Source organism: Dipteris shenzhenensis, chromosome 5 (genome assembly GCF_047967505.1).
Source record: "Dipteris shenzhenensis isolate YYH24624 ecotype China chromosome 5, Dip_SZ_1.0, whole genome shotgun sequence".
Lineage (NCBI taxonomy): Eukaryota > Viridiplantae > Streptophyta > Polypodiopsida > Gleicheniales > Dipteridaceae > Dipteris > Dipteris shenzhenensis.
In genome coordinates this window covers 15,687,582-15,710,528 of record NC_141600.1, presented here as the reverse complement: position 1 = coordinate 15,710,528, position 22,947 = coordinate 15,687,582, and the positions used below count along the sequence as shown (strand labels likewise).

The 22,947-nt window shown below is 40.7% G+C and overlaps 1 protein-coding gene across 1 annotated transcript; it reads left to right on the top strand.

The window, feature by feature from the left end:
* The first annotated feature begins 17,315 nt into the window (after window positions 1-17,315).
* Window positions 17,316-18,194, top strand: LOC147901670 (U-box domain-containing protein 20-like). The gene has a single exon (XM_087375215.1). It carries the CDS (start codon window positions 17,316-17,318, stop codon window positions 18,192-18,194), a length of 879 nt encoding a protein of 292 aa, XP_087231341.1.
* Window positions 18,195-22,947: the final 4,753 nt, after the last annotated feature.

The window sequence follows — 22,947 nt, the reverse complement described above, 5'->3', positions numbered from 1 at the left end:
TGTGGGACTTCTTATGAGCGAAGAAAAATGGGAGGAGGATCTCTATGGTGGCGACACATCATTTATCATGAAAGATAAAAGGAATACGGGGAGAGACACTCGTGCATGTTATTACTGTGGCAAGCCCAACCACATTGAGAGGTTTTGTATGAATAAAAAGAAAGACGAGGAAGCTAGAGAAGATAAGCATAAAGCTTGCACATCTGAAGAGACAACAACAGAGGAGATAGCCAGATTTGTCAGTGATGATATGCCCAACCTGGGCATTTTGAAAATGTAAGAACAAGAAAACCTAAGGATCAACGGACTTGCTAATCATGTATCCTTGTGACAATGAATAGCTGCCATCCTCAAAGAATCTATCACAGTGTGTATTGTTAGGCAAGGGAGCTACTGTTGAGCCTAGCGAGAGCATGAAGATGGCTTCATGTAGCTGTTGTATTAAAAGCACAGATTGTTCCTTGAATAAGACATTGTTGTTTGTAGCCAAATATGTTTCCATGGTCCCTTTGATGATGGTGGAGTCCCATATTATGGCCCATGGTGATCATGTGAATTGAGAGATATGGATTCTATGTAGCCATAACCTTAAAGGTTCTTGTGAAGTTTTGATTGGGTGATGGGATTTGAAACAAGGACACAACTAGGCAAGAAGACGATGGAGCTGTATTACTATGGCAAGCCCAGCCACATTGAGAGCCTATTCAATACTATATTACTGGCAACACTATAGACCATATTCAATGTCTCTAGCTAGGCAGTATTGTAGTTGCACTCGGCCGGAGTCGCCAGTTTGCTTGCATAGTAGACCGGGTAATCTAGCCTGCCTTGTGGATGAGCCTAGATAATCCCAATGGCATAGCTAGACGCATCAACATGAAGATGAAAGATGATATCCCATCTTGGTTATAGTAGAATAGGTGTTCAAGTTGTTGCTTCTTGAGTTCATGAAACAACTCCTTGTCCATTGGAACTTGGTATCTTTCTTAGTCAACTTGTAAAGGAGCCTCCAACCTTAGCAAAATCTTGGACAAGTTTTCTATGAGAGCTTATAAAACCCACGATGGACCTTAGTTGTGTAAGGTTCTCGTGATCAGGCATCTTCCCAACACGGTGTGAATGCCTTCTTTAGAAATCACATGACCGAGTAGTATGCTAACTTGGAAACAAAAGACACTCTTTGCTAGGTTTAAGGATATTTTACCTGCAAGCTTCCATCTGTCAAAGATTTTGCCCAGGAACCCAATATGCGTAGATTTCCCAGATACGCAATATGTGTAGACGATCTCACTCTGTCCAAAGGCAAGCAGTTCTAACAACAAATTAAAAGAACTCTCAGCCATTACTTGCTCCCAGTAAGTAGCGATTGATTGGAAAACACTTGCAAACACAATGCTTAGAGGCGTCCATGGACCGACCTTCACAGCCGTAAACTTCAAATTAGAGTAGGGTATACAATGCTTAGAGGCGTCCATGGACCGATCTTCACAGCCGTAAACTTCAAATTAGAGTAGGGTGCTATGTCCATAATTCATTCTACAATTGGAGCACACGTCCAATGTCTCTTGCTGGGTTGTTTTTTTTAATGAAGAGAGAGAGACTAGATCGAATTTACAAATTAAAGCTGGAGGGATGAGAATCAAGCCTTGAATCAATAAAAACGTCCCTCACATTTTGCTGCGTCATAGAGCTGATATAGGCACTAGCTCTCACAGTTTCGAAGTAACGAATGATTGGTCGAAAACATTCCAGTAGAAATAGTATACATCTGGCGAGAGTACTTTAAGAAACGCATGGAAGAATGTATGCACCTTGCGAGAGTACTTTAAGAAACGCATGGGCTGTGGAATATTTTGAGCTTGCTTATAGCATTTCAAATTAACAGTCAATCTGTAGGTTTGTTGAAACCTGGTATGAGCAGCATTAATTAGCTTGCTACGGGATGTTAAAATGGGCACCAGTCTATACACTTGATCAGAGATCATTCATAGCAGCAGCATTCTGGCAGCATAAAGCTTGCAGCTACAGGACGGTAATATGGGCGCACTGCCCAGATTTGGGCGGTGTTTAGGCAATGCACCTCAAAATGTCACTTGTTGCTCTTTTTCATTATCTGGAGAGACGCTGCATATGAGAGAGTTTGAAAACACACTTCACCTTGACTGCGATGTTCAGATCAAGCGAAGCTCTCTTGGAGTTATCCACGAACTTGAGGCTTTGTTGAGAAGTCGGAGAAGCTGTTTGGCCGTCTCTTTCGTAGCGAGGTTTTCCATCTGCAGCAACACCACTGCCTTCTGAATAGCGCCGGCTTCGACTGCTTCCCGGAGAACGCTTGACCTTGGGAATGCTTGACATTGCACTTGACATAGCTTGTACAAAGCTTCTACAGCAGCATTTGTTGCCTCTATGGACACCCTCGGTAGGAACCGTCAACGCATGCGACAGAGCGGCAGCACAACCTTCCGTAGATGATAGCAGCAGATTGAGAAGGACCAGTGCTCTCTCGCATACCACCCTATCGGCCTCAGGAAGTAGTTCTACTAGTATCGGAATTGCTTCTGCCTCGATGCATCTCCTTAATAAAAGAATTTGTCTTTCCCCAGGCCAAGACAGCAGTGCGAACAATACGCGCGGACGACTGACGGTTTCTAGAAGCCCTTTTATGAGCCTGTCCGTTCCGTCCGCTATCCTTTGAAAGCATCTCCCACCGTCATGACTGGCAAGTTGCGCAAGAACATTGACCGCACAAAGCCTTGCAGATTCTGTCTACCCGTCGCATAGAATCAAGACTAAGCAGGCGACGGTTTGATCCTTGCGAAGGATGGTTTTGGCCGCTTCCCCGATGGAGAGGAAGTTGAGGGCTCCTACTGCTTCTTTGCATATCTCAAGAGCTTCTGAGTCTTGGTTTTGCGCTTTTGGGGCGTAACTGTGTAGGAGAGAGGAGATCAAGACGTCTGCTCCCGTAGAAGACAGGCTCCGTCTCTTGTGGGTACTGAGGCGCGCAATGGCATGCAGCTGCCTCAACCTGTCTATTCTTAAGCGATTACAAACGATATCATCCAGGATATTGCTTACTTGTTGAATATCCGCAGACGCGACGGGCAATGTGTCGACGGGACCTGCATGAGACGGCACCCACGACTCGATGAGCCGCTGCAGGATACGGTTGGGGATAAGCTCGGGGGGGCCGGGAGGCAAAGGCTGGCCGAAAACAGGGCAAGTGCGGTGGCCAAGGTCGAGCCAGGTTTGGATGCTACTGCGGTCGAAGGTGATGCCGGTGGGAAGGGTGACAGGGTCGAGCATGATGTCGAAGGAGATGGGGCAGAGGAACTCAGGAGGGATGGAGCGGGAGGATAAAGTAAGGGCCATGCTCCTGGGGAGGAGGAGGAGGAGGAGGAGCTCAGGCCTGAGATGCAAGAGGAGGGCAGGCTTGAGCTGAGGATAATCTTGAGCTTGGAGCGTGAGGATATGGAAGGTGAGCTATGGCGGCGGGGAGCTTGAGATTTCAAGACAAAAGCTCAATTGGCCGACGTACACCAATTGAGAAAAAAAGTCAAATCTGTTGTAACTAAAGTCAAAGCTGAGAAAAAAGCAGCCATGATGTATGCCTAAAGTCAAAGCCCATTTTGAGCCATTACGAAGGCTTTAATCACGCTTGCTTAATCCAAGTCAAATCCCCACGTTTTGCCGCCTCTTCTTCTCCATTCTAATTTCTTCCTCCCAATCACTTAACCTAAAGACAAATCACACACCTTCATTTAACTAAAGTCAAATCACACACCTTGATAGATGCCACTATTTTTTCCACATCCTTTCACGCTCTTAATGTCCCAACGCACTCCGTCCACAAAGCCAAGTCCGTGTCGATAGAGAAGTTTTACGTAACTTGCAGGCACACAGAGAAGCCTAGAACTTTCCACCTCAAAGGTTTTTCCTAAGGTTTTGAAGCTCTCTCCCTCCCCCTCTCTCTCTCTCTCTCTCTCTCTCTCTCTCTCTCTCTTTCTTCAACATGTTGTCACCCACCCTTGCCTAGTGAAACTTTATTGTCCAGTACGTCTAAAGCTATAGTTTTCACTTAGACTATATATCCTTTATATCCTTAGACTAGTGTATCTTTTATATCATAGGCTTTACAATACATTAGCAAGAATTCTAACAATACGTCAACTTAGTATGTCTTTCACCCTTAAATAAATTTATCCTTCAAGTGCATAATATTATTATGAACACTTAGTCTAGTTTTTCATCTTCTCTAAGGCGATACTAGAAGATATTCATTAATGTGTGCTTCCAAATCCCTTTAAGGTTGACCAAATACTGAAGAATTTAGGAGTACAAATAAGCTTATTCCAACCCTATTCCAACTTGTAATTCACTTAGTTGCCCTACTTTTTACAACTTATAATAAACCTTAATTCCGTTTATAGTCTAAAATTGAGCTATAACCAAAATTTAAAATGAATGCTAAGAGGATATTCATCTTCTACAAGAGGATAGAATATCTTCATTGACATATGCATATATAGATCCCTTTAAGGGTGAGTAAATATTGAAGAATTTAGGAATAAAGATATTTTCATTCCATAGTTTGACTCATTTCTAGTGGTCCTATTTTTTACCACTGAAAATAAGCCCAAGCTTTTACATTAGAAAATGAATGTTACTCCATTCATAATGCAAATGGGATGCAAATTAAGGACGCCCATGCATTTCAATATTGAATTTCAAGTGTGTCAAATTCAAAGATGTGCATGCATCATACACTTTCAATTATGAATTTCAAGCATGTCATTTTCAGCTTAACTAATAGAATGCATGCTTTGGTGGTAGAAGATCAAATTTACGGAGAAAATGTAAAACTACAGCCGATTGTTATCAGGGTATGTGGCTCCCATATTTATACAACTATCCAAATCACCCCAATAATGGCCTTCCAACTAGATGTTGGTTGGAAGTGTTTGTATAGATCATCTTGGTCTATACTGTTATTTTAAGTCTAATGTTTTAGATTTAGGATGTGGATACTAGTTTGATATTCAATGGCATATATGTTTAATAGGCCTCAAAAGTTAATTTTCTATAATAAATTATGTATACCAAGATTCAATAAATGGCTAGCAGGGCGAAGAGTATTGTGAGCTTGACACCGTCTTCTTTGTACAGATTTCCTAAACAGCACACACGTTGATGCAATTGTAATGGCCCTCTCTGTGGCATTCTTCCTTCCAAAAATCAAGTTCCTAGTCCATCAATTCATGTATACATTTCCCATGCTTGGACCCTTTACATCAAGTTTTTGGATGATGAACCGAATAGGCTTCACTATCTCCACAGCCACATTGGTTAGTCTATTGCAAAAATGTGTGTTGGTGCAAAAAAAAATCAGGTCATTGCTCTTCAAGTTTTAGAAAATCTAAGAGATTGGATGAAGGTTGTTTGTTCCTCAAAATTGTACCAATCACGTCTCTAGATTTTCAAGAGTCAGGTATTAAGTTTTTTTTCTTGATCTTTGAGAGCAAGTCAAGGTAGTGACAAGAGCATGGTCAAACCCAAATAGTGCCATATTTTTTATTCCACAGGTTTTTGTTTTTTCCAAATTCTTAGTATTATCTTGATGGATTCGATGACATTTTTAGGTTCCAAGCCATCAATTTATTTATCCAACTCTACAAAAATGTACTATCTATGCCCACTTGTGTTGATAGACTTATAGCTCTACGACAATGTACTATCTATCCCACTTGTGTCGATAGACTTGCAAAAAGCCTCACCTTTGGAATGTAATAACCATGGAGTAACCATGATATTAGTTAAGGGTCTGTTAGACATGTTCCTCCATCCATCACTCACAATACTGCAAGTTTGTATTCTCAATGCCATAATAAACAACTTGATGCATCTCAAGTTTCATCTTTTTATAAAGGTTATCCAACATGTGTTTTGGAACAGCATTGTATCATGGTATAATAAATACAAGAGTAGCTCTTACAATGGCCTTTTTCCAATGGGGGCTTTATACCATGTTTAAAGGATAGCTAGCGCCTCAGAAACATCTTCTTGTGCATGTTTCTTGTATTGTAATTGGAACCACAACTCCATTATTCATTGGTCGGCTTGTGCAAATGAAGGGGACACATTATTATGTTGGCCATGCAATACACTAATGGTCCATTCAATACCCATATCAATGTTTCTTTGTGTAGCATGCATGATCATGGCTTCCTTGTGAAGAATTAGCGAAGCTTACTTCTACATCACTCTTAGATTCTTGATGTATATTATATCATCCACTTTTTTTTATAAAAAACTTGTTAGTCGATCTTTTATGATTGCCTTCACTATGGCCCTTGATGCTCTTTAATTTGCTTCACAGGATCTCCTAAGAAATGCAAAAGAATTCTTGTGTGAGATCTTTTGCATGGCTTGTGGTAGATTTTACAAGTCCATGCATTACACCTAATCACAATAACATGCTTATGTGATATGTCTAGCTTTTTTCATCCTCTCTCTAGTGCCAGGGCCCAAGATTGCTATTTGAACAATTGATAACTCATCAATTATTGGTGAATGAGACAAGATGGAAAAACAATCATATAGACTCATCAAATTTATCAAAGATATATAATAGAATTATTAATCATCTTTTCCCCTCTTGTCATAATTGGATGATTAAGTATACCTCCAAAACTAGATTGGGATTGTGGGTCACCTTTTTTTGTCACTATTGAGCCATCTTTGGTAGTAAATGGAGATAGATCTAGGAATGAAGGTGATGGTTGAACATCATAGACGTATTAACCTAAACTAATATAGATGGAAGAGCCTCATGATGAGCTCTTACCCTGATCTTGCTACCTACAAATGCGCATGATCAAAATGTGGAGGCTAATCCATGCAAGCATATGATACATCTTTTTCTAGTTTTTTACATCTATAAGGTTTGAATTAGCATTGTAAACCAAAAAATACCCTTTGGCAACAAGGCTAGAGTAGTTGCCCTTTCGACTCATCATGAATCCCATCCAAATTCATGACTTGAATATATGATGTGAAATGCTCCATGCTTGAGGCTGTCTATCAGTTGTGTTAAAGGCTACCCATATGCCATTGAGAGTATACCCCACAAGAGTGTGTAACCATGGGGAATGTATAGCCATAGAGAGTGTATACCTCATATCCATCTCAAAACAAAGTGCTTTGTGAACCATGGAACAACATTCTTGGATATGCAAGAAGAAAGAAAGAAGAATAGAGAAGAGAAGAGAAGAGAAGAAAGAAAGAAGTAATAGGGGTGTTTTCCATCATGCATGCCCTCTTTCCATATGCATATATAAAAGAGTTATGCCAATTTCCAAATTTCCCTCATGCAATCCCGTGATTTCTAGCAAGCATGCTCGCTTTCTTTATCCCACCCTCACACTACAGTCCAATTTCCCTCATGCAATCCCTTATTTCCATCATGCATGCAATCCCTTATTTCCTCATGAATTCTTAAGGCATTGAAAATTCGACTTAAACATGCATGCAAGGGAAAGGAGAAGGGAAGGATCAAGAAAGAGAAGAGAAAGAGAAGGAAGATCAATAAAAGGAGAAGGGAGATGGGAGAATGGAAGGAGAAGGGAGAATGGAAGGAGAAGGGACATGGGAAGGGGAAGGGGAAGGAGAAGGAGAAGGAGAAGAAGGAGAGAGCGGTAAAACTGTAGAAGTGCCGTAACGCATCTATAGACGCGGCTAACAACACGTCTATATGTGTAGTTCAAAAAATAGATTGATGCGTTGTTAGACGCGCTCTAACAAACAAATCTCCACAAAATCTGACAACAGAAGATCGACCAACCCCAAAAAGAACAAAAGTAGCCAAAAACATTCTTTCTTGCATGCGACACAGGATGAATCTGAAGAGAGCAACTTTCCACAAGTACAAGAAGCTTCATAGATTGAGAGAGAAGAACAACTAACAAGAGACTTACCTTGGATAGAGGTATGAAAAGCTTCTTCTCTTTCTTCTCAAAAGCTTCTTCTCCTTCTTATCTTGTGGCTTCCTTCTTCACCCTCTTCTCTTGTATGCTTGGAGATGACGTGTAAGCTGCTTGGAGATGAGTTCCTCTTGGAGGTGGGTGTGGGTGTTGAAAGGAAAGCAAGCACGGCGGAGTGGGGAAATGAACAAAATGTAGGGGTCTAAGCATGGTTAGGTGACATGCTTTTTGTGCTTTATGAAAGCACATAGCACATTACTTATAGCACAAATTATGTATCTTAATATATATGAAATTTTTTTAATATCAATGTTCCTTAATGAACTTACAATGTTGTAAGAGTCAAAAAGCACATTTTATGATTGCAATAATTTTTTAAGGTTTGAAATAGGTGTGCTATACCACTAAAAGCAGTAAATGTCCCAGACAGTGCTTTTTGTGTCACCTTCCCATGCTAAGACCCATAGGTTTAAGAACCAGTTAGCGTGTCTAAAAGCGCATCTATTGGTGCATCTACACTGTGTATTAGACGTGCCTATAGACGTGTTCTACAGTATAGATGCACTAATAGATGCGTTAATAGATGCATTACATAGTTTTGAGATTAAATTTGCAAGCACTAACAGTTTTTTTGAGTTGTTATTATTTGTAGGATGTCTTCATCTTCAATAAGTGAGGATGAATCCCTCCATATCCACCATCGAGAAATGTGGTTGGAGAAAAAAATCAAATTTATGTGTGATCGATATTGAGGAAACATGTATCGTGCACGTAGAATTACACTCAGTCACATCTCAAAGTACGGAGAATAGGATGCGACCATATCCATGATAAGTGTTAAAGCATTGAGGTTGATTGAGATACCTATGGGTGTTCAAGTGTTTGATATATGATCCTTTTCTAATTTGATACACGATGTAGTGCCACACCCACATATGTTGCCCTATGCTCATCATGAGGAGGCAAAGGGTTGGCGATATGAGGTGGGATCCTCAGGAGGGCATTATGGATTCATGGAGTGATGGCGATAGTCGCCCTCCACCATTACCTCATGAAAGTCATGTTGTATTATCCTTTCTAATTCCAAGGAAACATAAAGTCAAAAACATGGACGTTTATCTGGAACCTTTGATTGATGAGTTGGAGATACTTTGGAGAGGTATCGTGACGTGAGTAGGCCTCCCTCGTCACGAGACTTCACATGCAAGGCAGTTTTGATGTGGATGAGGCACGACTTCCTAGGCTATGGTGAGTGTTCAGGTAAGCATTGAACTTTTACTTATGAGTAGCCAATCAATGTGGCATTGGGAACCCACCCTGCTTACACAATTGCATCTATTTTTACCATGCATGTCCTGTTTGTGGTCCTTTGCTAGTTGCTTCACGGCCAGAGGACTTGAGTAAGGTCATCTATGAGAATCACCATCGATTTCTCCCACCTGATCATCCTAGATATGTCGTCCCTTGGAATGAAGTCCCCCCACAGTCACTCACTGTAGGAAATTGGAAGCAAGTTTGGGACCTTTCCATGACGACTCCTCCACGTGGCATGAGCCGGTAAGGGTTTGTAACTATTGTGTGCTATATTGAATGGAAATAAAGATTGCATGCTAACACCACCTTTTGTTTAGATACTCCATCTTTTATCGGCTACCATATTGGTCCCACCTCAAGATCAATCACTTGCTTAATCCCATGCATATCTTTAAGAATGTGGCATCTACAATTTGGAAACATTTGAAAGGGACACAAGATTCCTTGAGCATAAGGGACTATCTATGCACCACAGGGAGGATGCATGATGCTTGGCCACAAGACAGGCTAAATGGGCATGTCCTTTTACCCTGTGCACCACGGAAGTTATCAAAGAAAGAGATGCTCGATATGAAGTGGGCTATCACTACAATTTGTACTCCCACTGGATGCATGAGGTGAAGGGGGCCTTCACAAAGAGCAAGAAAAGAGGTGTAGAGCAATCATACGGCTTGAAATCTAATGATTGGCACAAGAGTGCTCCAAGTAAGTATGACTTGCCATAATCTCTTTTCCCTTCCAAATTTGTGAGACTTGTAGAAGAAACTAATCAACCATCACTCATGTCCTCAGCTCATACTCCCTACTAGCATTTCTCATAGTGCATCGAAGGACTTGAAGGGTTGTATTTACAAGATGGGCAAGTTTGTGAGGTACTTTACATTATACAAAAGGTGAAGCGCATTAATGTGTGATGCAAGGTTTTCATATTGCTAATATGGTGCACTTTTTTCTTTCTAGATATGTGAGCTCAAAGGAAATAGATCCCACCATGCTTGAAGACAAGGAAAAAGGGTCCTCTTTCATACACACCATGGATCTTGTGTGCCATACCCTGACCATCTAAGAGCCACAATGGAAGAATGGGAGTATGCTAGAGGATTCATGCAAAAGGATGGTATATAGAATGTTATAAGTTAGGAGCTTTCAACAATTTAGATTTCTTATTTAACTGATTTTTTCTTAGTGTAGTGTACTATGTTCAATGCTATATGGTGTGAGGGAAAGCATTTTCAGACACAACGGATTGATGATAAGAGAAACACATAAGATTGCGGCATCATTGCTAGCTTTGAGAATCTTAACTTTTGGCGCTTCTTTGTGTATGTTTTGGATGTCAAGTGGTTTAAGGATGTGGTGGAAAGAGGCCCTAATGCAACAATCAAACGCTATGCAAGTGGCTTTGTAACTATTGACTACACAAAGTTTTGGCAAAGCAAGTAGAACACACTAGTACTACCGCAACAATGTGAACAGGTACTGTACACATATATAAAAATGCTCACTTTTTTATATTTGATACCTTTGATGCAAGGAAAATAACATGTTTGTATTTGTGTTTGAATAGGTTGTCTATCAGCCAATGGTGGATAATAATAGGTGGTGGCACATAATACCTATTACACTATGTTCCAAAGTGATGTATAGTACATTTACTAATATGGAGCATATGGAGGATGATCACGGCCATGAAGGTGATGATGATCATGATACGAGAGAGGGGAATGATCATGAGATAGGAGATACAAATATTCAAGCCATTACCCATGAGGACAACTTGCCATTGGTGATGCTGATTTCGATGAGTACAGTAGCACAAGTAGTAGTGGGTTGAATGTATTTGTAGATCTCCACATTGGTTTGGATATTAAAGTAGATAGTTTGGCAAGGGTTGATCTCGTTGAGGATGAGATTGAACTGTAGCCTATCATTATCTCATCCAAATTTCTTACATATTGGCAAAGCTATTTTATATATTGTCTCATTCTCCTCACCTCACTTAATTTTTGTATATGTGTGTTTGGTAAAAAACATATTAACGTGTGTCACACGTGCATAGCATTGATATTTTTTTTAAATTAGGTGCTTTGGTAATCATGGGTAATGTTTGGAAAGAAGTGATACACATTTATCAACATGCAAAAAAATTTCAAACTCTGTTGCACGTTTATAAACGCGTCAAATACACAGTGTAGATGTGCTATTATACACATTAATAACCGTGCTAATAAATGCGCTTGTATTTTCATTAATTCTATTTGTGCTTATAGACATGCCATCTATCAAGCGCGTCTATAGTTTCTTTGTCTTGTTGTGTTAGCCCATCATTAATGTATGATTGTAAAGGGCCAATAATGAGCAAAACAAGTGTTTTGTGTTGTGCTCGGGGGATTCATAGGGGGAAACTTATGATATCACGTGAGTGTACAATAGGGGGGTTTTTTGAAATGAGGCATAAGCTTATAAATTAGGGGTGGGGGCTCATTTATTTTTTCCCAATGAATTTAAGTTAGGGGGCCCATATGATATTTAAGAGGTGGGGACATAGTACAGGCTACCTTGGGTAACTAGTCCGAACAAGTTTGGTTTTGTGTATGGTTTTAAATAGTCATAGGGAAAGTAATCTAAATTTGCATATTGTGTGTTCTAAATGCTTGACAAAAAACGTAGATTTAAGGAAAGGGGGAGACATAATAGAATTTTGGTGGTATCTTATAAGCTTAAACAGGGGTGTTTTATCATCCTACGTGGATCTTAAATAGGGGTTTTCTTGAAGTTCATGTATGCAAGTGACGTCCCCCTTCAATGAAGAGTGAATCCCCTAGGGTGTTGTGTCTTCACCACATTGGATCACCGTAAGTAATAGTGAATCATATGGTGAAGGGAGATGGAGACAATTCAACATTTGTAATTCCTATTATTATTAAGATTAGCATTCGTACAAAGCATGAAAGCATAATTTATGTGTGTAATCAAACTTAGTAATGAGGAATTCAATTGAAAAGGACAAGACACAATCAATCACCTTTTGAATGTCAAAATGAATTGTAAACACACATGTGAAAAGGCAAGGCTTAATGCAACTAATTAATCACAAGATAATAAACACTATATTAGTAATTTTGGGAAAATCCCAATTCCCAAAATTTTTTAATCCAAAAAATCAAAGGCGTTTTGGTTGTTGTGGAAGGAAACTAATAGAGCAAATCATATATTCGAAGATGTATTTGAGTTTTAATTTGGCTAAATATTATATCATTCCATTGAAATATTGACAATACTATATCATTATATTCAAATATAAAAGGTGTTTTGTCTAATGTGGAGGAAATTAACAGAAACAATCATGTATTCGAATATGATTTTGAGTTTTTATTTAACTAAATATTATATCATTCCATTGAAATATTCCAAACATGCTCATATAATTGACATGCATTGTGAATCCAAACAATGTGAATTTTCTCAAGAAAAAGATGGATTAAGCACCAACATACGAAATTAAATTGGGGGCACACTAACATCATGACAATGGTTTTACATCTTAAAAATCAGACTCACAAAATAACTCCTCTCCTACATGGATATCTCTAAGAGAGTAGACAACAATAAAACCTAACATATCAGTAGGTAAAACATCCCATTTGTCTTCGATCCAAGGTGGTACTCTAGGTTCATATACATACATAACATTTGTTCTATCCTTACAATGAATAGAGCTATTGATATATCTAGCTACATTACCATACAACACATCTCCTACGATGTATTGCATATCCTCTTTTAGTATAACATTTGGATCTTCGAGGAGGCCATAGGTCCTAAACCTTGGAAGGTAAGAGCAAAGAGTAATCCAACTATAGTAATCATACTTTGGGCCATTGAATATCAAAAGGTCTTTCTTTGCTTGTACATCTGTATGTACAAACAAGCCATAACCTGCTCCTGCAATCGATGATGTCTTCACTTCAAATTCAACACCATTGAGCTTGAATATAGAAGCAATTGGTATCGGTAGATCTTGATCCTAGGGTCAACGTGTGCTTGGGTGTAGCCAATCGCATAACTATTTTTGGGGCTATTTTGGAGCCGCGACGCAATGCGCTCTTAGGGCAATATTTGAACATGAAGGCGCACTAGCATAATAATGAGATGCAATCTATTTGTTCAGAACATCGCATAGCTCGACACATGGCATCTCTACGCCACTTCGTGCAGTGCAATCTCTAGCCTATGTTGCCTGATCACTTATCAGCACATAGCCTTTTGCTTAGCTTTGCCACCTGTCATTGGGCACGCACCCATGCAGATCATTAAAAATGAAGATTGGCTTGGAGAGACCACCACGCCAATTCTTGGCATAATAATTAGACACAATCTATCATTCTGAACACTGCCACAACGTAGTCTCTGGCCTGACCACCTATCATCGTGCAACCTTTTGCCGCTTCTTTGCTCGTCGCAACCCATGCAAATCATAGGTTGGCTTGGAGAGACCACCGCGCTAGTTTTTGGCATAATAATGAGACACAATCTATCATTTAGAGCATCGCCTCAGCGCAATCTCTAGCCTGACAACCTATCATCGCCCAGAATTCAAGGTTGTCTTGGAGACACCACCACGCTAGTTCTTGGAGTTATAGCTCCGTTACCTATTTAACACTATATTAGAGAATTTGGGAAAATCCCAATTCCCACGAAATAAAATATAGTCACTTCAAAAGTAAAATTTGATGTTTTTTATTGAAACGTTAGCTCCATTGAGGACCCAAGTTTCAATTATGTTGGAGGAGACTAGACCATGCACAATACTTTCCCAATTCCTAGAACCCAAGCAACAAGCTTTCATATGTTGCTATGGCAAAAGGCCTTAATAGATGTGAACATGGCCCCATGGCCAAAACATTTGTTTATTTGCTAGTGAAAGAAAGATGTTTGTTGTTTCATATACATCAAAACCACAAACAAAAGCCAATTAATAGATGTTGCGTTAGGAAGATTCATTAGAGTAAATTAAATTGCAGTATTGATATATGCAAGCAATAGGATTGTTATAGAGCTTTGACATCCATCATCTAAATGTGGTGTTCAAAAACATAAATTGCAGTATTGACATGTAATAGGATTATGGTAGAGCTTTTACATCCATCATATAAATGTGGTGTTCAAAAACACCGTTCCATCACAATAGAGCTCGTGAAACTCTCCATCACAATAGAGCTCATGAAACTCAGAGACATGGTCTTGATGAAAACCTTTTTTTTAATTGCTTTCTTGTGCTAAATATAATCAAAACCATTGACACATAGCCAAATTTGCAACTAAATTTTGCACCACATCGTTTAACACAATCATTAACAATTCCATACTAGTATTCATACTCACAAAGTAGCTCATATCCAAAGGAGATATCCTTTATGGTTTGCACAGTAATGTAGCCATGGGCACTCAAATCTCCTTGTGACTTTTGAGCCCAAGGTGGTAGCATAGGGATGTATACAAATATAACATTTGTTCTTTCTTTATAATACATTGAGCTATTTATATATCCAGCCATGTTTCCATACAATACATCTCCCACAATACATTTCACATCTGTCAATGGCTCAATGAATGGATCTTCAAGCATTCCATAAGTGTTCATCCTTGGGAAAAAGTTGAGGAGAGATGTCCAAGTATCATAATCATACTTTGGACCATTATATACCATCAAATCTTGTTTCTTCTTAATGCTCGTATGTACAAAGGGACCATATCCTACCCCAGGTATTGTTGATTTCTTTACTTCATAATGGATGCCATTCATTTTGAACACGTGCTCAATGGGTATGGGCAATTCATAATCTTTTCGCTCGACATGAGGTAATTCATCTAGTGATGCTAACAGATAGGGAGCTTAGAACTAGAAAGCATAGTTAATCATGCCATGAGATCCTTTTTGTGTAGCTATGTTTTACTAGAACCTATTTTTTAGCTCCTATGCAACTAGGGGGTGTGCCACTAGAAAACCCTGCATTTAAGGGTTAATTTTTAAACCCTTACTTACATAAGGGTGCTACATTCCTTTCCCTTTATATTCTTTTAGAATTTTATAACTTTTTGAGGTGAAAACCCCCTTCTCTATGTATATTTAGACGACTTTTTCAAATAAAAAGCCCTCACTGTTGAACCCACATCATACGATTACATATTTCTAAGTGCACCACTTGGGTATTCACACATATAATCGATCTTCCTTAGCCCTATCAGTGCCCTCTTTTGTATACCACTACATGAGTCCTTTCCCTACTTGATCCTTTTCCCCATCATCTCTTTATTATTGTTGGTCCCATCTTTAAGTTACATGTTTGACATCTCCCTTACATTAAACATTATCAGTTTCCACCTTTCCCTATAGGGAATACTAAAATTATGTCAGTGTACAATGTGGGTTCAACATAAGACATTTTTTAGTGGACAATAAGTTCATAACAATATGTATTTTAATTCACAAATTCATGAATTTACTTTTTAATAAAGTAATACGGTAATTGCCCCATGCATGCATGGTTTATGTAGGCCTTTTCTATTAGTGCATCCATGCTAAGAATGATTAGTGAAAAGTGAAATGAAAGAGGGTGGAGAGATGCCGCATTCACCACAAAATTCAATACATAGCTTAGAGGACAGCCTTCTTTTTACATTCTCTCGATAATTTTGCTTATGCCACCAAAGAATAGTTCAAATTTAAGGACTTGCATTCTATTCGTAAGTTGAAAATGACATGCTTGAAATTCATTCTTGCAGGTGTATGACGCATGTGCATCCTTGAATTTGGATCCCATTTGCATTATGAATGGAGAGTGTGCCTCAGGAATTGCATTGATGATAAGGTGAAAATAACATTTTGGTTGGCTAGAGCTTTGCAAGCAAGGAAGAGTATTAATTCTTTCAATACAAATGTTTGGGCATTTTAACTAAGTGAGTCACAAGGTGGAGCAAAAAAAAAAAATACTGCCAAATTCTTATATCTTTACTCACCCTTAAAGGGATCTAGGAGGGGGTTGGAAGCATAGGTCAATAAACATATTTTATCCTCTTGGACATCCTCAGTATTCATTTTTGGAAGGTGGAGCAAAATTATTTGTACTCCTTAATTTTTTAATGTTTAGTCACACTTAAAGGGGTCTAGAAGCACATATTCTATCCTCTCTAAAAGGATGAAAAACTAGTGTTCATCACAATATTATGCACTTGAAGTCATAAAATTATTTAACTGGAAGACTTACTCAGTTGATGTGCATGCTAATGTAATATAAAGCCTCCAATACAAAGAATATACTCAAAGTGGAATCAAAATGATAGCTTTGGAAGCTTAGGGTTCTTGTATGATAACAAATTTTATTTACATTGAGATTCTTGATAAGTATAAAAGGTGTGGATCTAATCAAATTTTACTTTAGGGGGTTTGAAGAAGTACTTTTTTTTGGATAAAGTGTAACAAGGCAATAAAGTGTAGGTTGGCCCTAGGATGCAAAGGAGAGAGAGAGAGAGAGAGAGAGAGAGAGAGAGAGAGAGAAAGGCAATAAAGTGTAGGTTGGCCCCAGGATACAAAAGAGAGAGAGAGAGAGAGAGCATAGTTTTAGGAAAAGGGGCATTAGTAGGTTTCTTTGTCTACAAACATAAAACTTCTCTCACTACATGGACTATGCTGGTTTTAAGACGGATGAAAGGGTCGGGACTCGGAAGGATGAGTAGCTGCAATTGCCAAGAGGACAAGAAAGAGTGGACATTTGACTTAGTTAAGCAAGGTATGTGATTGGAGCACAACTGGCGGTTGATGTGAGTTAAAACGATGGGTTCAAAATGAGACGGTAGACTGTAGATGCAAGTTGCAACGCGGAGTTGGAAAAGACACGGGGGCAAAACGTGGGGATTTGACTTTGAACTAAGGGGTGTGATTAGAGCAAAAATGGAGATTTGACTTGAGTTGAAGTAAGCAATATCCTGGATGATATCGTTTGTAATCCCTTAAGAATAGACAGGATGAGGCAGCTGCATGCCATTGCGCGCCTCAACGCCCGCAAGAGACGGAGCCTGTCTTCTACCGGAGCAGACGTCTTGATCTCCTCTATCCTTCACAGTTACGGCCCAAAAGCGCAAAGCCAAGACTCAGAAGCTCTGGAGGTTTGCAAGGAAGCGGTAGCAATCCTCAGCTTTCTCTCCATCGGGGAAGCGGCCAAAGACATGCTTCGCAAGGATCAAACCATGGCTTGCTTAGTCTCGATTCTATGCAACGGGAGGACAGAATCTGCAAGGCTTTATGCAGTGAATGTTCTTGCCCAACTTGACAATGGGAGATGGTTCGAAGGCACAGCAGACGGAACGGACAGGCTCATAAAGGGACTTCTGGAGACCGTCAGTCGTCCAGGTGGACGGAAAGCGAGTCTGCGTGTATTGTTAGCACTGTTGTCTTGGCCTGGACAAAGACAAAATCTAATAAGGAGATGCACCGAGGCCCAAGTGATTCCTATACTAGTGGAACTACTTCCCGAGGCGGATAGGGTGGTATGCGAGAGAGCGCTGGTCCTTCTCAATGTGCTGCTATCATCTGAGGAAGGTTGTGCTGCAGCTATGTCACATGCGTTGGCGGTTCCTGCCATAGTCAAGAAAATCTTGAGGGTATCCATAGAGGCAACAAATGCTGCTGTAGAAGCTTTATACAAGCTGTGTCGAGCGTTCCCAAGGTCAAAAGTGCTCCAGGAAGCAGTTGAAGCCGGAGCTATTCAGAAGGCAGTGGTGTTGCTGCAGATGGAAAATCTCGCTACGAAAGAGACGGCCAAACAGCTGCTGCGAGTCCTGAACAAAGCCTCAAGTTCGTGCGTAACTCCAAGACACCTTCTCTTCAACAAGAGTAACAATTGACATAGTCATAACCAAGAGCAACAATTGACATAGTCATAAACACCGCCCAAATCATGGTGGTAACTCTAGGAAAAGCAACTGTACATATTAGCTCTTACATCCCCCATTTTAACATCCTTTAGCAGCTTGCTTAATGCTGCTCATACCAGGTTTCATGAAAGACCTTTCCATGCTAGCAAGCTCAAAACAATCCAGAACCCATGCCACCATTCTAGTAAATGGGAACAACACTATAGACTTTTCTATACTCCAATCATATAAATTTACATATGTATTCTTCTATGCCATTGTTCACAAAGGTTTTTCTTGAGAATTTACTATGTTGTTCTGTACTCCAATCATTTAAATTTACATATGTATTCTTCTCTGCCATTGTTCACAAAGGTTTTTCTTGAGAATTTACAAGATTCTTAGCTAAAATATAACAAAATTGCCTAAAATTTTACAAATTTTACAAAATTGAGAAAATGTTTTTAATAATGAAAATGAAAATGTTGCAGGCTCATTGTATATAATTTACAAGTTTTCTGTGACCATGGTTATAATGCATTGCTTGCCAAGCCCTATTCTTTGACCCTAGCTCCAGCTTTGAAATTTAAGGGACGTCTTTCTCGTATCTAGCTAGGGCATGTTCACACCTCCAACATTAATTTGCAAATCGTCTCTCTTAATCTCACTCTTAGAAAACAATAACCATCAATAATCTTGAAGGTGTCAAATGAATTATGAACATACTTGGGGTCTCTGTTTGTGAAGGTCACTAACATTAGCAGGTGTCTTAACTTATCAAAGCTAGATGGATACCTCTAAGCATTGTATTTCTACACATGTTTGCAAGTGTTTTCCAATCAATCGCTTGTTATATAAGAGGGTTGTTTCCAACAAATGATTTCTTGTTATTTTTTGATGGAGCATTATTCTTATATTTGGTGATCAACTAATTATGGAAGTTACCCCACTCTAGGATTGAACCAAGTCTCATTTGCCCATCCCAAGCCTAGGCTTGGTCTTTCAAAGTTTGAGCTAGGTAAACCATCTTGTGCACTTTTTCCACTATAGACAAGATTATGTACATATACTCATATTGATTTAAGTGAGCTTTAAATGGAGGTTTGAATGTTCAACATCTACCCCATGAAACTTTGAGAATGGAAAAATTAGGTCTCTTGGAACAGTAGACATCACTATCAGCAATACATTAGGAGGGTGGAATTCCCACTGTGAGAACTCCTCAAGGCATGATGGTGAAAGCAATTTCCTCTCAACTTCTTTCTTGGTGTCTCGAGGGCTATCTCTCTATACCTATCTTTGTAGATGATGCCTTTCTCGCTTTGTGACGGTTTTTCCACTGATGCCCTAGCTACTTGGCCATGATCGTGGAGACTAGTGTGTCATATTTGGCTTGGGATTTGGAGTCCATAGGAAAAAGTTCTTATCGACAGAGGTAAAAATGCCCATCGCCTCCCTACTAAGAGGAAATCCCATCCTGTGGCGTGATCTATCCAATTGGATGAACAGACCACTCTTGTCCCTCGTCTTGCCAGCCCTAAGCCCAACCAATCATCGTCGGGAAAGGAGTAGAACCTACCCAAGGTTCCCATCAACAAGCTAGTCCAGTACTTTGAGGGTGAAGACATGAACGCCGCTATCCCCATAATCTATCAACACCAAAAGGTTGATGCCATCCTAGATGGGGGAGCAAGAGTGAGTGTCTATACCAAGGAATGCTAGGTGACAGTGGGGAAAGCCCACGCTCAAGGAAACCCATCTGGTAGTAAAGTTAGCCGATGGCGGAACTGCCGAGCCCTTGGGAGTGTCTACTAGCATAAACATTAAGGTATTGGGATTCATGTACCCCGTCAGGTCCGTAGTCATGGACTTCACTCAATAGCCAGGATATAAAGCTATCCTAGGTAGGCCCTTCTTACGAATGTCTGGGCTCATGCACAACTGGCATACTGATAACATCTACTTGTGGCATGAGGAGCAAATCATGCGAGTGGACTTGCACACCTACAAGGCCCACCCATTTTCGGGACACCTTTTCACCACCGCCCAAACCACTTCCGTGAAGCTATTCCAACCCTGTGACAGGGAAGATGATGAAAAGCAGTCTGATGAATTCTAGTATGCAGCTCTCCTCGAGCCAGAATTCTCTCAAAACTGGATACACATCTTAGCTAATATAGATGTCCTACAGAGAATAGGGTTCCAGATCATTACCCCAGAGCTCGAGGGTCGACCGCGGTGGTTCCCCTAAGAATGTTTCACATGCTAAAACCATGAGAGGTAAGCAAGGGAACCGTAAGGGTAAAATTCGATCTCCATTGGCTACCATACGTGGGTGCCATGACTACTCACCATAAGTTCTCCTCCAATTGGGGAGCTGGGGTGAGTAAGGTAACCTCCCCTATCGGCTCTATAAGTGAAATGGAAGAGCCCCCTTCAGGTTTGAAACTCCCTGTATCCAAAAGCTCGGCTAAGGCTAGTACTTTGAGGGTGAAGACATGAACGCCGCTATCCCCATAATCTATCAACACCAAAAGGTTGATGCCATCCTAGATGGGGAAGAAGGAGTGAGTTTCTGTACCAAGGAATGCTAGGTGAAATGGGGAAAGCCCATGCTCAAGGAAACCCATCTGGTAGTAAAGTTAGCCGATGGCGGAAGTGCCGAGCCCTTGGGAGTGCTTACTGGCATAAACATTAAGGTATTGGGATTCATGTACCCCGTCAGGTTCGTAGTCATGGACTTCACTCAACAGCCAGGATATGAAGCTATCCTAGGTAGGCCCTTCTTACGAATGTTCGGGCTCGTGCACAACTGGCGTACTAATAACATCTACTTGTGGCATGAGGAGCAAATCATGCGAGTGGACATGCACACCTACAAGGCCCACCCATTGTCGGGACACCTTTTCGCCGCCACAGATTCTGACACCACTACCCAAACCACCTCCGTGAAGCTATTCCAACCCTGTGACAAGGAAGATGATGAAAAGCAGTCTGATGAATTCTGGTATGCGGCTCTTCTTGAGCCAGAATTCTCTCAAAACTGGATACACATCTTAGCCAATATAGATGTCCCAGAGAGAATAGGATTCCATATCACCACCCCAGAGCTCGAGGGTCGACCTCGGTGGTTCCCTTAAGAATGTTTCACATGCTCAAACCCTGAGAGGTAAGCAAGGGAATCGTAAGGGTAAAATTCGATGTCCACTAGCTACTATACGTGGGTGCCATGACTACTCACCATAAGTTCTCCTCCAATTGGGGAGCTAGGGTGAGTAAGGTAACCTCCCCTGTCAGCTCTAAAAGCGCAATGGAAGAGCCCCCTTCAGGTTTGAAACTCCCTGTATCCAAAAGCTCAGCTAAGGCCAAAAGGACCACTGCTCTAGCAAAAATAAAGCAGGAGGTGGAAGAAAAAGAGGACCTGCGGTAGTGGCAAGTACCAGTCCATTACAAGGCCTACACGATTGAGGATCTCAAGATCTTATACCAATAGGCCAAAAGGTCTCAGGAAGATAGGTGCTCCCAAGGGTACGACAGGCCAGCCCTCGTGAAGGAGGTAGACCTAGCCCCAGAAGGGCAGAACCCCCAACTCATGTTCATCACGCTGATGATCTCACCCCCAATGAGGAGAATGCTATAATAGCTCTCCTACAAGAGTACAAAGACTACATAGCCTGGAAGTACACCGACATGAAAGGTGTACCTGCCAAAGTAGTGTAGCACACAATCCCCATGCTAGATGATGCCAGGCTGGGAAGTACACTGACATGAAAGGGGTACCTACCGAAGTAGTGCAACACACAATCCCCATGCTCTCCTACAAGAGTACAAAGACTACATAGCCTGGAAGTACACTGACATGAAAGGGGTATGTGCCGAAGTAGTGCAGCACACAATCCCCATGCTAGATGATGCCAGGCCAGTACATCAACACCCCTACCCTATGAATCCCAAATATGCACTCATAGTGAAGGAGGAAGTCCAGAAACTCATAGATGTGGGATTCATGTACGAGATTGAGAATACAAACTGGGTATCACCCATCATGATAGTCCTAAAGAAAAATGGAAAAATTAGAGTATGCGTGGATTTGAAAAAAGTTAGTGCTACCACCACTAGACGTGACCACTACCCCTTGCCATTCATGGAACATGTTCTAGAAAGGGTAGCCAAAAGGAAGCTTATAGCTTTCGAGTTACAACCAAGTGTCCATCGCCTTGCAAGACCAACATAAAATGGCTTTTGCCACTGAGTGGGGTATGTATGCGGCTAGGGTGATGATATTCGGATTAACCAAAGCCCCTGCCACCTTCCAATGGATGATGATCATGGTATTCAAGGAATATCTGAGAGAATTTGTGGAAGTCTTCCTGGACGACATTTGCATGAACTCCACGTGGGATGACCACCTGAAGTACCTCCGGCTCGTCCTTGAGAAGTTTCGCTTATACAGCATATCCATGAATCCTCTTAAGTGCTAGTTCTAGGTCAAACATGGTGTCATTCTTGGCCACATAGTGTCCCAAAATGGAATCTCTACGGACCACAACAAAATCAAACTCATCTTGGAGCTACCACCCCCCACTAATGCCAAGGGAGTCCAACGATTTACTGGCCACATAGGCTATTACAGGAGGTTCATGTTGTTCTACGCGAGCATAGCCCACCCATTATACAAACTACTAGTATCCTTTGAGTGGACCAAGGAATGCCAGAAGTCCTTCAAAACCCTCAAACTAGCTCT